Raw genomic sequence first — 18,096 nt, 5'->3', positions numbered from 1 at the left:
CGGGACACCTGTACATTTTAATAAAAAAATCATATTTTGCGAAAAATAACAATTTTTTTCGTCGTAAAGAACGTCAACTAACTCGAGGTACAGTACAGCGCGTGCCAAGGCAACGGAACTACTAAGATAATAATATTATGTGTAGGTATTCGGCCGTATTCCATTTATCGCCGATTCCCGCAGTTGACGCGGTGGCAGCGACAATAACAATAAGATAGTTATTTTTGTACCATTTTTATCTATGGACTATGGGTTTTAGTGTTTTACGTAATACATATATATATATATATATATATATATATATATATATATTACGTAGTTATACTATACGTCTATACGACTATAGAGTATAATAGTATAAATAATGTATGATTGTGATTTGTGATCAATAAATACTTACCACAAGTCGACTTTTCTTAAAGCGGGACATTTTTGGGTTCTTTGGCGACAGCGGGACATTTAGCTCGAAAGCGGGACGTATGGTCACGTTGTGTATAAATCATGTTTCTACGACTAACGAGAGCTGAGGAAAATAGGAAGTACAAACACATGTTTTTGGTTAGAAAAATCATAAATTTATAGTCATGTTCAGCTCTGCTAAAATAGCGGCAGCGTTCGAGGACAATGTTCATACCACCACCCTGCGCGCGACTGCAGATGTACCGCACCATTTTCTAAACTGGTTTTCATATCGCAGTTTATAAAAAAATATTGTGAATACGAAAACAATAATATTGGAGACTGAATAATATTTTTCCATAAAACCGATATCGAATTTTATATTTCATGTATTATTATTCTCACGTCATTATAAAATTATTTTAATTTGTTTAATAAAAGTACAATTTGAAAATTATCTTTTTAAACTTGAAGAGAATTTGATGATTTAGTTAATTTTATTAACGCTGAACCACTTATGAAAAAAAAATTATGAAATTTAAATCAATATAACAAAAAAACACTTTAGCTTTAGGTACCTACATGAAACCTATATGAATAAATAATAGCCTGTTGAATAAGTTACAAACGTAATCAATATACTTTGAATTATGATATAACTCGATAACTTATAGTAGTCCAAATAAGTGATTTAAATCCCTAATTATACTAATTATACTAATTATTTACATAAATGGTCAGACTACACATTTATAAATATAATTATAAATCACCAACAGGGGATAGGCTACTATTTTAAACATTAGTTAGATAACCCCATAATTTAGCTGTACCATGTAAGCTCGAATAAACTAGTCGCTACTGTCTATGCTATTTAACTGTTATATTAAGCTCCTAAACAATTATAAGACATCAGTACATCACTATTAAAAGACCTTTTTTATTAACCAAATTGTTGTGGGATTTATTTAGGTACTTAACATTTAATTTGTAAAAACCAAATTGTAAAATCCAAAATTTCAAAATCCAAATGCATTATAATTATAAATAGGTAACATACTAACATCGCAAACCCAAATACCCAGTATTGTACATATTATATAATATGTAAATTATATATACATATAAAGTACGTTCATCGTCCATTATCAATACAAAAATACAAACTTTTTAAACTTATTTTTATAAACGCAAAATTACACTTTTAACAATATTTTTAGCTCAAAATAAGCTGGGGGTGCTAAGCACCCTCTGGCGCCTCCGTGGACTGCATGTGCAACGATGGCGATGTTATTGTTTTAAAACATACTTTTGAATTTTATACATTTATAATTTATATAGTATATATGTAGGTAGATTATATCTCAATAATTTAAAGTAATGTATAGGTACGTATCGGAGTTGCCCGATTGCGGCCCGAATTTATGTAGTCGTATTTTATCCTAAATATAAGTATCCCGATTGCGTCCAAGCATAAAGTAAATATTTAAAATTTTTAAATACTGTATTGGAGCCATTTGGAGATATTTGTATTATTATTATCATTATCATTTATATAATCGAATATTAAAATAATAAATTGTTTACAATATAAAATACAATTAATTGAGTCCAAAAAATAGACTAAATTTTTATTTTAGCATCTGTTTAGCGTTCTTTCAAAATTTCCAAAAATCATATACTTGGAAAGTGAATTTAATTTCGAATGGAAACTTTCACACAAATCGTTGTCAAATACATACTGCCATACTGGAACTACAAGTAGCCCAAATTTCAGGAGGAAAATCAGAATCATCATTAATATAAGTGTCTATTAAATAATCACAAAATGTTAGTATTTTATCCGTTGTATAGAAGCTAAATATATGGCAGCACCTGGTGGCGAGTATTAGTGATCGTGTGAATCGTGTATAATCGAAAAATATATTAATACCAAAATACGTATCGAACGCGATCCGAATATGTATTTAGTTTTGATAACCACTTAAACTTAAATAGTATTTCCTATCTATAATGTACGGGCCGCAATTAGGATAGGTGAAAAGGTAAAAAGTTTACTTTGGGCCGCAATCGGGCGACGCCCTATTTGTTGTATATAATCGATGAATTGTAGCATTGAACATAGGTTAGATTAGAAGTTAAAATACAATAAGTGGAATGCTCACCACGTACTGTAATTATTGTAGCCTAAGCTAGCATGTTAAAATGAGATGACTTGATGACGAATACATTAGGAGTATTTATTTCTGTTTAACACGCGATGGAAATGAATTATGTATTATTATCGATAGGTATGTGCTAAACTGCCAAGTAATATCTAATTGTATTTATTATTTATGCGGCTTGATAGCTAACTCATAATTGAACTAAGATACATTTATTTATAATATATATTTATATATATATATATTAATTAATTAGTAATTAAATCTCATCTGAGTTCAGAAAATAAACTGCCAGATTCATTGAAAACTAGTTTATATATATTTAGCAATATAAGTAGGTATATTTGTTTCGATATAATATTTAAAATAATATGAATTTAATTAAAATTTTTTTTTTATTCAGCTCTAAGACAGGTATGCTAATAAATAATTATAATAAAAAGATATAAAGTGGTAATGCTCTGCTATACGCCTATACATTTGGTGACGAGTATATCACTTTTATAGGTGTATAGGTGTGTTGAATTTGAATTTAAGTATAATTTTAAGGTGTAATTCGTTTTAAATAGAAAAATATTCTAAGCGGAGCCGGTATATTATGTACGTTCAGTGGCGTATTTATGGAGGGGGGCCGCAAAGGGGGTTACTAAAATTCCTAGCTATGCCACTGTATACGTTTATAAAAATATTGGGAATATACATTTTTTATATTTTTAATGAATAACTTATTAACTTATTAAGAAATTATTAATTCAATTTTCAAGGATTTTAACCAATTAATTAATTTTTGCTATTAAAAAACACTAATAAAGCACACAAATATAATTGTCTATAAAAAGCTCAAAATGAATTACAATTATTTGAAAATTATACCATTTATAGAAAAAATGATAATATAAATACTTAGTAAACATTTTAAATTTTACAGCTATTCGTTTTTGAATTTTTAGAAAATAAAAAATCACTTTTATTGAAAACTAGTTAGTGTAAAAGATTAAGAACATAATGATTCTAGAGGAATTGTAGCCTATGGTTAATAAAATCCAAATGTGTACAATCACATATTCACATGAAAACATTTATATTTTATTATAAGACACAAATACCTACGTAATCAATGCGTCAGTAAATTAGTAAAATATGAAGTTTCAGATTTACATGAAATAAAAATAAAACCATTAATAAAATACACAATAATTAATAAATAAAAATATGTGAAAAATTCAATGTTTTAAGTAAAGTAATAGATACATACAATATTAGGTTATATTGGCAATATTAAACTTGTCGACCCGCTTTTGTTAGTGTCTTTGTAAAATAAGAACTAACTACTTGAAGTCTTTTTATAACAAGTCAAAGAATATTTTTTTTTCAAAACTATTTTATTGTAATACTTTACAAAACGTTAATATTTCTCGTTTCTTGATATAAATAATTATTTAATTGGTATTTAATTAAAAAATGTATGTAAGGTAACTATAAGATAAGAATAACAGTGTTAAGTAATTTTCACACCACCTTTATTATTAAGCGACGTACAATAACATTGTCCGTATTGTTTAATAACTTTATGAGATATTACACGAGGCGCATTTTTTTTATTGTGGTGTCCCCATGTGTGCCTAATCCACATCGTAAGCGAGAACGCATCATATGCAGAGGCGTATTTAGGTAGGGGCTTTGGGTACCGTCACAACAAATGTGTGCCATAGAGGAATAGAATACTATAATATTTATATAACATGGTGTTCTATGGTATTAACAGTTTCACCATTGCGCGGCGTAGAAGTTTTTTAGTTTTTTTTTTACTGGAGGGGGAGGCAGCAAAATATGTGTTACCCTTATTCTAAAATTCCTAAATATGCCACTGATTATATGAATGCATTCAAATAATAAAAAAAAAATATACAACTTAAACTATGTAGATATCAATAATACTATATAATTTATTTCAATAAGGAAACCTAGGAATAAAAATACGATTTTCGCTATTGTACAAGCTACAAAAACAGGTAATGTATATAATATGTGTTGCCGGCCGGCGATAGTCAATGTGTTGAATGAATGGATGAGAGATGAGCGCTAACGCGTAAGGGGATAACTAAATAAAAATTATTATAATATAATATAAAATAAAAAATATATATAAAAAAAAATATATTAAATATTAAATAAAAAGTAATAAAATACTTATATATTATATACTACATCATTAAAACTACATTACATACTAAAAATAATTTAATAAGTCTATGTACTAAGTCCTTATACTTATACTTAGGTATATTTATTATATATACACACAGTCGGCACATTTTCTATCAGCTCAATGACACATTGTTTGTCGGTGAATAGTCTATGATCCAGCCAAATGTTCGGTTCCTATAAAACTTCAACTAATGTGCAGATTAAATGTAATTTAAAGTTACAGAAAAAACAATTTTAATGTTTAAGAAATCTGTTTTGGTATTTTTTTATTTTTGAATTTAAATTAATTTTAAATTTTATATTTATAATTGGTCAGTTAAAAAATTTAAACAAGATTATAGTACAATGCCATTTAACTTTCTGTTCGGTGGCCAATTTAAACATACACAAAGACGTTAGCTATTTGATAAGAAAAAAAATTTATAAAAAGTTGAAATAAAAGAACACATAAAACCGTAGTACAGTATATTATATGAAAAAAACCATAAAAGTTAAATACAACTTAAGTAAATATTCATAATATACTGTACTACTGTTCAAAAAATTATACTATAAAACAAACACATCCTGACCACACTTGATATTAAGATGAGCTTCTTATTAATGCTGCAAATCTTCCTCCGGGTTGAGTTACAGCCAACACATTTCCCATCAGCTTTGTGACAACAAATTCTTCTTCACGAATAAATATTATATATTTATATATAGTATACTGTACTTACTTCGATTCTAAAAATTATAATATAATACAAACAAATCCTTTCGACAGTTGATATAAAGATGAGCTCTTATTGATGCTGCCAATCTTCCTTCGGGTTGAAACGAATATTATTAAAAAATATTATTGAACTGCTTATTATGGTATGGTTTCTCTGCAGCGTCCAGACACCGTGCTGCTGTTCCACTCTTGACACTGCAGTGCAAGGGAACGGTATCTTTATTAGAATTATAACTAGATAAAACTAAAAACTAATTATAATTAATTTAATTTCTTATATTTGTATAAATTGTACTTAGTACAATAAAACCTCTAATTGGCGGACACTTGGTCAATCAAATTTTTTGATATTCGTACACACATGTAGAAACTATATAGTAGTAGAAGCGCGTTTATCTATCGCCGTTTTCACTATTTTTAAATTAAGGTGAAAACAGGTGTTCGCTTTTCGGATATTTTCCTATTGAAAAGTAGTGAAAATGTCTCCTTTTCAAAAAAAAAAATGTCCGGTAGGGAGGTTTCATTGCATTAAAATTCAAAACTAAAATTTTGAAAATATATAGGTACATATAAATTTATACATGATGTTTAATATTCAATTGTATATTTAGTCCAAAATAAGACTGCAGATGTGTCAATCAAAATTCGGTTATGAATTTAAGACAACAATTAAATAACGTAAAATAATATTTGATATTACTAAATATTATACCTTTTATTTAAGGTTAATGACATTAATAAGTGTGTAATATAATTATTAAACGGATACAGACTGGCTTTATTCCTAACCTTATTCAAGATTCAACAAACATTAATATCACTATTCGTCAATTCTTATAAAAGAACATCATGATATTCATTAAAATATGTTTAAAATATTAATATTATTTACGAGTTCTTAACACTGTCTTACTTCATCACACTCGACAGCAATTATGATCAAGCGAATAAAATATTAAGTACTATAAACTTTCATAATACTGAAACTATGGTTTTGTTGAGCGTTAAAGTAACTTTAAATTAGTATTATTTATGTTAAATTATAAATACTTAGGTATTTATAATATTAATTTACAGACAAATATATTCAAAGAAAACTATAAAATATTATACTAATATATTAATATTTCATATAGAAAAAATTCTCACTACTCACCAGTTAAAAATTGATTCGAAGGCTACGCAGAAACGATTTAGAAAAAGTAAGTTATAACTTTAAAATCACTATTTCAGAAAAAAAATAAGCCCGCGAGTATTTAATAATTAGAGGACGACCTCACGAAGTCACTGATGTAAATGAATGACTATTGCCACTAAGTTAGTAAGTTACAAGAAGACAATTTAAGACTGATTATGGCATCAGTGCAGTTCATTACCGAATAAAAATTATTGATTTATTGGATTGTGTTTTCAAAAACTATCGAATAATAATTTTAAAATTTGAATTACACAAACAATTATTTGGACTATCAACATGTTTATATAATTTATTCATAAAAATAAGCTGAACAGAACGGCATATGCGTGTAAAATATTATATATATTAAAGTACGGTTTAACGATTTGTACGTTTAATTTTTTTCTCAGTTAAAATTATTACAACCGTCAATCATATCCGACGAATAGCGAAGAACGAAGTTTGATGATTGCCATAGACAATAGATTAATATGATAGTTCCATATCCATAGATTATACCATATACTGTATTATTATTACTTATTTCTGCAATCAAAACTAAAAACACGTTATAAAACTTGGGACACACATTTGTCATTTAAGGGACTCGCTTTGATTTTGAGGGGACACAGTATTTTAGGCCCTGGTAAACATCAGATTAAATAACATAATTTAAATTAGATTATTATTGTTATATTATTCTGTTATTATTATCTGAATGGAATTTCCCGATTATTATTCTGATACCATAAGTATGTAAAACTCATCCTACCCTACCCCAGAAGGGTATTTTTTTTAAATCTACACCTTAAGATAAAAGTACTATCTATTATGACAAATAGCCAATAGGTATAGGCAATAATAAAATGGCTAAATCAATAATTTAAACAACAGTCACAATAATAATTATTATTTTCAAATCAATGGACTGCAATTCTATTCATACTAACTATATTTTTCTAATGATTAGGTAAATAAAAAATAACATTATTAATATAAAAAAATATCAATAATTTTATATTACCATAAATGGTCATAATCTTAATTTACAAATCTAAAAATATTCAAAAAAATCGAAAAACATAAAATATTGTATTAATAAAAATTAAGTAATCTATAGTAAAAATGAAGACAAATAAATAATTTTATACATTAAAACCTTAAAATTAAATAATAACATTAATAGCACCAGAATATTTTATATAATTAAATAGTAGGTATATTATTTTTATAAACATTTCCAAATTAATTTTTTGTCAAATATTATATAAATAATATTTTCAATTACAACAAAATATGGTATAATTTAAAAACAATAAAAATTGATTCAATTTTAATATAAATTGTTTAATTGTTTAATTACACAATATCACAGTAAAACAAACACTTGTGGCTATAGTTACCTAAAATCATTTATTTTTAAGAAAATAAAAAATAACTGCTAATGGGAGTGTATAATATACGAGTATTCTTCTGGGGTATTTAAAAAAAAAACAATACAAACATTTTTCTTTATCGGTATGCACTTTAGTTCCTAAATTTCACTGTATTATATAAAAAATTATAAATTAATATTTGTTGTTTATTTTAACAATACTACAAAAATCAAATCGAATAATTCATAAAATCATGATAATAATTCGACTAGTATGAATTCCAAGAATGGCAAGATTAGTATTCTATTTATTTAAACAATAATTCAGACTTTCGGGATTACAAACATATTGTAAATTTAAATGAGATCATCGATTATCAACTAAATTCTGAATAATTGATTTATCAACTATTATTTAAATATTGTAATTAATTTGACCGTGTTATACAACAAATATTATAGAAAAATAATATTTGAAATAATAGTATATACAATTCAATTTTATAATTTGTTTACATTAATAATTATATGTTATTAACAAGTTTTTGAAAACATTGATCTAAGATTTTTTCAAATTAGCAATACAAAATATTGTAATGTTACATACATTAAACTGTAAGTACAACATTAATCATTAAGTTAAGAATATTATGATTATGTTCACCTAATAAAATACTTTGTTAAAATTATTTTAATAATCTAATAAATTAATGGTCACTGGGGGTGTAATCTGATTAACTTCATATTCAGCTAACAATAATGCTGCCATCCATCGTAAATGATCTTCTTTAGTAGTACCAGCAATTGACCAACCAAAATTATCTCTTAGTCTAAAAATTATTAGTTTAAAATGCATTATTTGATAAAATACATGATGAATTCCAATTATACTTTACTTACTCTTTAGGTAGGTCATTCTTTAAAATGAATGTTATACACCATCTAAACAAAAAAAGGAGATTAAGTATAAAAAATTATGAAATAATATTTGATAAATAATCATTACAATATTGAAGATAATATATTATTATAGTTCAAACAATTGATAAATTAAAATTAAAAAAAAAAACACTCAAAATATTTACTATATCCTGTTTCAAAAAAAGAGAACAATCAATCGGCCAATCAATTGTTGTCCATTTCTAAGCATCTCCCACCAACGACCCACACTATTGGGTGGTCCCCAAATTAAATATATTAATTTTACTTATTAGGAATATTAATTGTAAATGTTCATACAATGTCTTTGGGAAACATAGGTTAGCAAGGTGGGAGGAAATTTGGCCTTACCACTACAGGAATTGTCAATCGGTATACATGAAAAATAAAAATAGTGATTATTCCCTTTTAAAATAAGATATAAATGGTATAATTCCAAGTCACCAAGAAAAAATTAATGAATTAATCATGATCTCACATTCAAGGAACCATTAGCTAACTATCGATTGATTAATTTTAGTTGATAACTAACAAATTGCTCTCCCCCCCCGTTTAGGATCACTGTAGCCACCATTGATTCAACTGGGTAGGTATATAAATATTTTATTTAATATTAAGATATAGTAAATCTAGTTGAAAAAATGAACACTTGTCTTTGACACTAAGATAATTTATAATGGATAATGCATTTTCTACTGTCCTATAGAAAATTAAATAGACAAGTTTATATTTACCTAGCATGTGGGTTTCTTTTAGGTTCAAATCCAATATACCAAATTAAATCCTTAATAAACCATTCATACAATAATGTTGATCCCTGAAACAAAAATTATAAATAAATCAGAGTACACAAAACATAAAGTTTCATAAAATAAACAATAATTACAGATTTATCTTTGTAGCATATTAATTTTCTATCACTTATTTCAAATAAATAAGACTTAAACGATTTACTCTTTTGTTCTGCAAATTTTAATTCAGCGCAAATAGTTAAATGTTCTTTAGCCTGTAAAGAAAAAAATCATTAATAATCTATAATTGTAGTTTTAAATGTATTGCCTAAATGGTAGTTATATCATACTTATTACTTACAAATGGTACAATTTCAATAAGTAAAGAATTCGGTTGAAGACAAACAATATAATTTTCCTTTCTATACTTTACATCCCAATAAGCCCATAATAGTACTATGTCTAATAACAACTCTGTATGATGAATTGGACGAATCATTGTTCCATTACAAACTACTTCTTGCAAACCAAGTAAATATCCACCACGGGCTCCCATTTTATTTGCAAGTTCATCACATATCATCAATGCGGTTTTACTTGGACTCAACTAAATAAAAAAATAAAAAATATATAAATATAATTATTTAAAAATTATAAATTATATACTTACAGTGACATTGACACAATTTTCACTATCTTTTGAACCAAGATAAATCCAAATTTTTAAATCTCCAGAAGGTTTTGATGGCTGAGGGACATTGCCATTTGATAAATTATATTGTATTAATGCTTCCATTATTCTATCTTCTCGCTTTATTTCATCTTCTTCTACATAAAATAATTTAGGATACAAGAGTATAAGATCATTTACAGCTTCAGATTCTACTTTTGACCAGTTAAGTGAATCATTATCCTAAAATAAATATTAAAAATATGAAAAAAATTATAAATTGTATAATAGTATTATTTAAACATACTTCTATGTGCATTAAGGTTGGACCCCAAATTGATGCTAAATTTTGCACAGTCATCAAGTTTTTTTCATTTTGAAGTTGGATGTAATATAAGTGACTCAAAAGTTTACGAACAGTCACATAATTAATAGCTGGTAGTCGTTCTAATAAACTTCTGTAAAGTATTACTTTTTCATCTTCGGAACAATTACATTTTACCGCATTACAAAAATGCGTGTGGAGTTCAGTTGTAAGCACAGGTTCTGGCAAATCTCTAAAAAATCGCTTCAATACACTTGCCACATCATATACTGAATAATCTTGTTGGCTAAATTGTACAGCCCAAGCATCTTTTCTGAATGCAGATAAAAGTTTAGTAGTATTAGAACAAGAACCACTACGCCTATAGACACCTTCTGTCAAACATCCTGTGTTTTAAAAAAAATTATTTTATTTTAAAATTTTCTAACTGTTAAAATATATATTAATATTTTATACCATGAGCATAAATGAATTTTAAACATTTTTCAACGATAACTGGAACTTGATCTGTACTTAGTTGCTGATCTTTTAAATGTGGACTAGTATTCACAGTTTCAGCTTTTATTATATGTTGCCAATTCAAAATTTCCGAATCTTCATCAAACTTCAAATAAATTGATTTTGTGATATAATCTACAACCAGTATAGTTATTTTTAACTCCTCATCTTCTTGAGTCACTGAAATTGTATTAATTATTATTAATAATGTTAAACATTAACTCAATTTTATAAAATGTATACTGACCTACATTTCTGACTTTTCTTAAATCAACCAATTCTGGCCCACAGGTCTGTTTAGCAAATGTTAATACTCTATTATGTAACAATAACCAGGCTTGTTTCCATTCACCGTTTATGCCTTCCTATAAATATATGATATTGAAAATGAAACTATTACAAATTAATGATTAAAGTAATTAAATTATGCTAATGAACTTACTTTTAATGTTGCATAACCGGCTCTACTAAATTCAGAAGATATTTTAAGTGGAAATAAACCAGTCACTGATCCTAAGAATTTTTGCATCCATACAAGACGTTCTGTAGTACATAGAGCTCCAAACAAAATTGATTGAGGACGTAACAAAAACTTTATTTTAAAACAAAATATATCCTCTCCTTCACTGCAAAAGAAAAATATTTTAAAGTTCCTTATGAAATTAAAATAAATTAACAGATTAAAAATAAATTCACCTTTGTTTAGGTTCATTGATAGTTTGAATACTCAATAATGATGATAATGAGATTGAATTTCCTGTTTGGTTTTTATTAGTTGAGTACTTGAATTGGCCACCCACTATTTGACACCATTTCTTTTCAAAATCTTTATTTTTTTCATCAATGCTAACAAATAAAATACCGCTGTGAAAGATATTGGAAATTTCCACTTCTAAATTATCTTCTTTTTCAATTTTTTCTTCTGGTTTTAGTATTGATTTCATTTTTCTAACTGAACCTGTTGATCCATCAGCTACTTTTTTCAAAGTACGTTTCATACTTAGCCAACTTGTTAAAGAATTTTTTCTCGGTTTTTCTTCAAAAACAGGTTCAACTTGAATATCTTCTTTACAATTAATTTTATTTATATTATCATCTTGTAACACTAATGAATTATTAGGTTCTTCAATTGAATCCAAGCGATCTGGAGGTTCGGGAATAGTATACAAATTTTCATCTAAATCTTCAAGATTTAAGTTTACAACACTTCTAGATTCAACAGTACTGTAATGTGATGAATATAATATTTCATCGATTTCTTGTAGTAATGAGCAATCTTCTTCTTCTTTTTGTTTATCCAATAAATTTATAATTGAATTATGTAAAGGATCAAATTGTAATACAACAGATTTTGTATCATTAGGTATTTTTTTGTTGGTAAATAAAGAGGTTTGATGTAAATTTTCATCATTATCAGATTTATTATGTTTAGTTTCATTATTAATATTACTTGTATCACTTGAGCTATAACTTTTCTCACTTGTTGGATTCCAGTTTTCATAAGCTTGTGATTTTGTTTGTCCAATTAAAATAAGTTCATATATGTTTTCTGTAGAATATGATCCACATTGGCTACTAGAATTACTTGATCTTGGTACCTTATCATACAATACATCTTGAGGTAAAGGAGGTGGTGGAAAATTTGGAGGCTGTGAACTACAAAAATCTGATTCGGAATAATAATTACTGAATGATCGGTCAGAGTTACTGTCTGATGGAATTGGAGAGTCAAAACTTAATGTAGAAAATATGTCATTATCAACTGGAGATTCACTGATGTCTGGTTTAAAATCTTCAGATGTTTGACTTATTGTATGTCGTCGTGTAGGTCTAGGTAAGAGGCTACGAAAAGATTTTTCAATGCAAATACTCATACTTCTAGTATTTTCGATGATAGACTTTTTTCGCTCTAGACCATTTTCAGATTCCATTTTTATTTCTGGTTTGAAATTTTTTTTTGACAAAACATTTGTTTCTTTAAAATTTAAAGAAATTAAACTTGAACCATTTTTCAAATCACTATCATGAACATTTACATTCTTGCGTGGTAATGGTACTGGTGGCTTTTTTTTAGTGCATTTACTAGTAACTTTATTCCTAGGAGGTGGCAATGGACGGTAGTTAGTGTTCTCCATCACTCATCTAAAAATTAAAAACAATTATTAAAATCACGTGTAAAAAAAATTTAAATAATATTTATGATTACTAATATATTTAACTGCTATTATGATGGAATGTTAAGATAAAATTGCAAAAGAAAATTATATTAAAATAACAATAGTACATTCTTTAGCTAGATAAACATTAAAAATGTAATTATAAAATGAAGATTTAAACAAAAATAACTATGAACTATCATTTTTAATAATTATTTCTAATTAAATAGGTATGTTAATAATTGTTCTACGAATTAAAAATCATTGGAATAATATAATATTAAAAACAAAAACAAAATTAAAATATAATAATATAAGACAAAAACAATTAAACCATATAAAATTAAAGGGGAAAGACATCAAATTATGTAGATAGCAATAGAAAACATTTCAATAGATTTTTATCATAAAGAAAGTTAATCAGTTTCATGGTTTTAGTTTAGTTGAATAGTATAATAGACATATTACTAAGAAAAGAATAATTATTTAACAAAATGATTATATACAATATTAGCCATTAAGCACCTATATATAACCTATATACTTTAATAACATTAAAAATACTATTAAAAACCCTTATTATTATTATCCTTTCATTCTAATATTATTTTTTTCAAGGAAAGTATCAACATTTAATGTATTTTAATTATAGCTAAATCATAATTTATTTTGTTAAATAAAATTTAACTTGTTAGTAATATTCTCTTAACAAAATTATGTTTTTCTAAAAATAAAAAATTATGTTTTTCTAAAAATAATAATTTATTAATGAATTTAACTCATTGAGTATCCATGTAGGCAAATAGGTTTACTTGTTTAAGTAAAAACTATATATATATATTGATATATAATTATCATAGCATTATAATATTAGGTACCCTTAGTATAAGGGTTAGAGTAATCATTTAAAATTGAATAAATGAATACTTAACCATTAAACATGCAAAGAGTTTTAAGGCTTAACCTTTAAATATTTTTAAAAAATTGAATTAAGGCAAAACATTTTACAATACAAAATTCATGGAAAATAATCTTCATTTAAAAAAGGCAAACTTAATATGTATACAAAAAATTGTTATTAAATTGAAAATTATTTTAAAAACATATGTTATAAACGTCTACATTATTATAAATTTATCAAGTTATTAAAATATTTAAAAGAAACTCACTTTATTATTTGGAAAACTTATTTTTTATAATATAGGTAGATAGTATTAATGTCTTAATTTTTGTCTATAGTGAGTTTAAAAACAATTATAAGCAAGAAATTTAAAATTTGGTAAAAATGTAAACTAACATATTACTAAAATACAGGTATAACAAACTTACAAACTGTACCGAACCAACTACATTATATTAAACTAGAATGTAAAGTATGTAGGTATAGAAATTAATCTAAAAAATATGCATATGCACACACTGTAAAATGTATAAAATGTACTTGTGCAAAAGTAGTCAGAACTCAAGGCCATTTTAGTATATACACATTTAAATAGGTAAAATGTTCTATTTTAAATACCAATTTAAATTTTAAAACTTTAATAGAATGAAAATAATTTATTTTATCAAAAATTAAAACAATGTTTTTTTTTTCAAAATATTGTGTTTAACTTAATTTTAGGTTTTGGTTATTATAGTACTTACTTATATAATATTAAAGAATGATAAATCATTATTATCCATAAGAATTTGGTAGAATTGTGCAACAATAATTATATATTATAACTTTATTATCTACTTAAACAATGAGCATACTTATTACTTATCATTATTCTTCTATTAAAATAAAAATACAATAATAAATTAAAAGATTTATTAACATAAATACACGAGTAAATTTTTTACATTAAATATTGTTTTACACCCTGGTTAAATTGTCATTAGGATTTAGTCCTTTAATTTGATCTCAAAATTTCTCCATTTATAATAAAGAGTTGGAAATTGCCACCTATGACTAATAAATCCTTTAAGTATATTTAGGAGTTTGTCGGTTTGAAATACAAACTGTTATATTATTTTTTTTACATGTTCTATTGAATGATAACATTGATTTTCCATGATTACTTGTACTAATAGGTATTAAATTAGCTAAGATTTCCACCTCTCTAGATGTCTTTATGTCTACTTATCATTGTTTTTTACAGTTTTCCTCATATTAAAATTTTAGTTTAGTCTTAGAATATATTATTCATGTATCATAACATTTTTTTTTTCTTTTTGGATATGTGTAATAAAATAAAAATAATAAAGAACAGAAGAAATAAAAATATTTTGAAAATAGTAAGATTATAAGACTTATTAGTTATAATGAAAATATATTAAAATAAAAATAAATAAAAATACAAAAATACCTACATAAATAAAACAAAATAAATAATCTTGAACTTTATAGTCATTTGATGACAATACAATTTAAATTTAAGCAATAATTTACATTTAAAATGAAAATTTTGTTTATTCTTAATGTTATTGTTACGAATATTGGTTTTTCAAAACAAAAGTAAAAATAATATTACTAAGACGAGGTTAATTGTAATTAACTTAATTTAATCTTAATGCTTTAAATTATTTAAAAAATGACCTTATGAATTTGATAACTGTTAATACCTACTCTGTAAGACAGTGAATTTTATTTACCAATATTGTTTTATGTGAACCCAAAAAATGATACTTTAGTGTTGTCTGTTTTTGCATGTGGTCTGTTTTTAGGTCAAATGGCTAATTCAGCGTATTCTATTAGGCTATCTATGGTTACTCTTATTTGGTATTTTATAGCTTAATACATTTATATTATTCTATACTGAATACCATATACCTAATAGATATATTATGATAGGGGTCGGTAAGTAATTTCTATTAGACCGAAAGTTTAAAATGATAAATAAATGAGGTCTGGACAAAAAAATATTTATAATAAATTAATAACATAATCTACTTGAGATATTTTGATGGTACAATTTTCTACCCTCAAATCCAGACTGGGGTCCATCAGTTGCTGACCATTGTACCAAGCCCAGATAAGAAATAGTACCTTTAAACTATATCTAATGAGTTCTTAAGAATACATAGTAATTACATAACTATTTTAGTAAAATAGCTTATTCTAATGACTTAATTTATTACCAAATAGATTGACTGTGTAAAAATAATAATAAGACTCAAAACACTATAACGACATTGAAAGATAATTTTCACTAACACTGTACAGTGAACAATTGTAGTTAAACCTGATATCAATTTGTTCAAAAAGATTACATCATGTTTTGTTTTTAAAAATAATCATAACTAATACGCATTACAATAATAATATTATTATTGTTTATTATGCATTGATTAAATAATACTTAACTGTCTAAACTATAGGTACTTTATAACACCAGTAATTTAATCAATGGTTATTTACTTATATCTAATACTATTACATATTTAATACTGTTATAAAATAGTAAAACCTATTTTGTAGTACTATATCAAACTGATTTAATTTTCATAGTGCATCTTTAAATTAAATTGGTTTACCTAAATTATTAAATACAAATGTTGATAAAATATAAATAGCGTCGCTAAGATATGTGTGTATTTTTAAATTTAAATACGCATAGCAATAACTATTATTTACCTCGATTATCCTTTGTAATTTTCTACCGATAACAATGAAAAAATGATTGACGAATTAATGCGAAATTATAGAAAGACTGAAGAGTTAATGTGTAGTAAACACTGTAGCTACAATAGAAAAAAACATTTCTGAATATTGTGAAATGTAAGTTTTTGTTATCATTGCAACAGTAGAACAGATACAGTACCTACTACTACTACTTGTTGAATTCATTGAATAGTGATTAGTTAAGCATTATCGTGATTCACTGATTCCACCATATTATTTCAATTTTATGCTCATATCATGACTATAGATACTAGATAGTGACTCATTATTCTTTGGTATACTAACTGGTATCACATCATATTCTGTAAGGACACAACGTAATAAACTAATAACTTTAGAATATATAAAAATGTGCCATGTGGTAATGACGTGTCAAGCACTAACGTATAATAGTAACGTATGCATAGTCGTTTCAGGTACTATGTCTTACCACCATTATCGCACTTTTAACTACCTATAATTAATTTAAAAAATATATAGATACATATTTAATGTATTAAACAAGGACTTAGATAATATATAAGCTTATGGCATAGTGTATGGCTTATGGTATTAAATAGAAAGTAGCTAGTTATATTACTTATCAGTTACCATTTACCTTTTTTTTTATTATTTATTAATTATTTTACCTATTTATACATATACGTTTTAACAACGATCTATACTGGTTACAGCCTTACAGGCCACCATTTAAAGTTAGTAGTTACTATATCACTACCAGTCTACCAGCAGCTATCTTAGATCAATATTTCTTTTTTTTCTAATAATCTAATTCACTATCTTGACCTATTAGTATATTAGCAACATCTTTGTATTAACAAATAATGCCTTAAAATGTAAATAATATAAGTCAAACTACAAAGTTCCTTAAAAGTCGTTTCTTATTAAAGAAATTAAAAAAAAGGTAGGCTAGTGTCAGTAGTGGATACCGCTCTACTGAACTATAAGTGTCTACTTTGAGAGGGTAAATGGATGACTGTGATGGGTGTGTTAAATTTGAATTCAATATAATAATATATCAATATATCATTGTACCTTTGTACCAAAACGAAAAACGATTCTGAGTAA

At 25.5% G+C, this 18,096-nt stretch overlaps 1 protein-coding gene across 4 annotated transcripts; it reads right to left on the bottom strand.

The window, feature by feature from the left end:
* Positions 1 to 8,035: 8,035 nt before the first annotated feature.
* On the bottom strand, positions 8,036 to 17,217 carry LOC113549370 (arf-GAP with Rho-GAP domain, ANK repeat and PH domain-containing protein 2). Of its 4 annotated transcripts, none has more exons than XM_026950640.1 (12): positions 16,981 to 17,217; positions 11,902 to 13,347; positions 11,648 to 11,831; positions 11,453 to 11,570; positions 11,164 to 11,385; positions 10,690 to 11,093; positions 10,383 to 10,625; positions 10,074 to 10,319; positions 9,868 to 9,987; positions 9,716 to 9,798; positions 8,943 to 8,984; positions 8,036 to 8,872 (listed from the first exon to the last, which is right to left on the bottom strand). In XM_026950640.1, the coding sequence occupies exons 2-12, from the start codon at positions 13,338 to 13,340 to the stop codon at positions 8,734 to 8,736; spliced, it is 3,240 nt and encodes a 1,079-aa protein (XP_026806441.1). In that variant the 5' UTR covers positions 13,341 to 13,347; positions 16,981 to 17,217; the 3' UTR covers positions 8,036 to 8,733. The 4 variants fall into 4 exon arrangements, with proteins under 4 accessions (XP_026806441.1, XP_026806443.1, XP_026806442.1 ...); XM_026950642.1 differs by lacking the exon at positions 16,981 to 17,217 and adding an exon at positions 16,485 to 16,573; XM_026950641.1 differs by lacking the exon at positions 16,981 to 17,217 and adding an exon at positions 16,297 to 16,475.
* Positions 17,218 to 18,096: the final 879 nt, after the last annotated feature.

Source organism: Rhopalosiphum maidis, chromosome 1, assembly GCF_003676215.2.
Source record: "Rhopalosiphum maidis isolate BTI-1 chromosome 1, ASM367621v3, whole genome shotgun sequence".
In the NCBI taxonomy this organism is placed as follows: Eukaryota; Metazoa; Arthropoda; class Insecta; order Hemiptera; family Aphididae; genus Rhopalosiphum; species Rhopalosiphum maidis.
Note: the sequence above shows the minus strand (reverse complement) of the source record. Positions and strands in the feature narration are given on the sequence as shown.

What these genes read in the sequence shown, in the direction of transcription:
- LOC113549370 (XM_026950640.1), bottom strand. Translation starts at nt 13,340, where the DNA reads ATGGAGAACACTAACTACCGTCCATTGCCACCTCCTAGGAATAAAGTT. An exon ending in CCGGTTATGCAACATTAAAA is followed by an intron (nt 11,571 to 11,647) that starts GTAAGTTCATTA and finishes ATATATTTATAG; the next exon opens with GAAGGCATAAACGGTGAATG. An exon ending in AAAATTCATTTATGCTCATG is followed by an intron (nt 11,094 to 11,163) that starts GTATAAAATATT and finishes TTTAAAACACAG; the next exon opens with GATGTTTGACAGAAGGTGTC.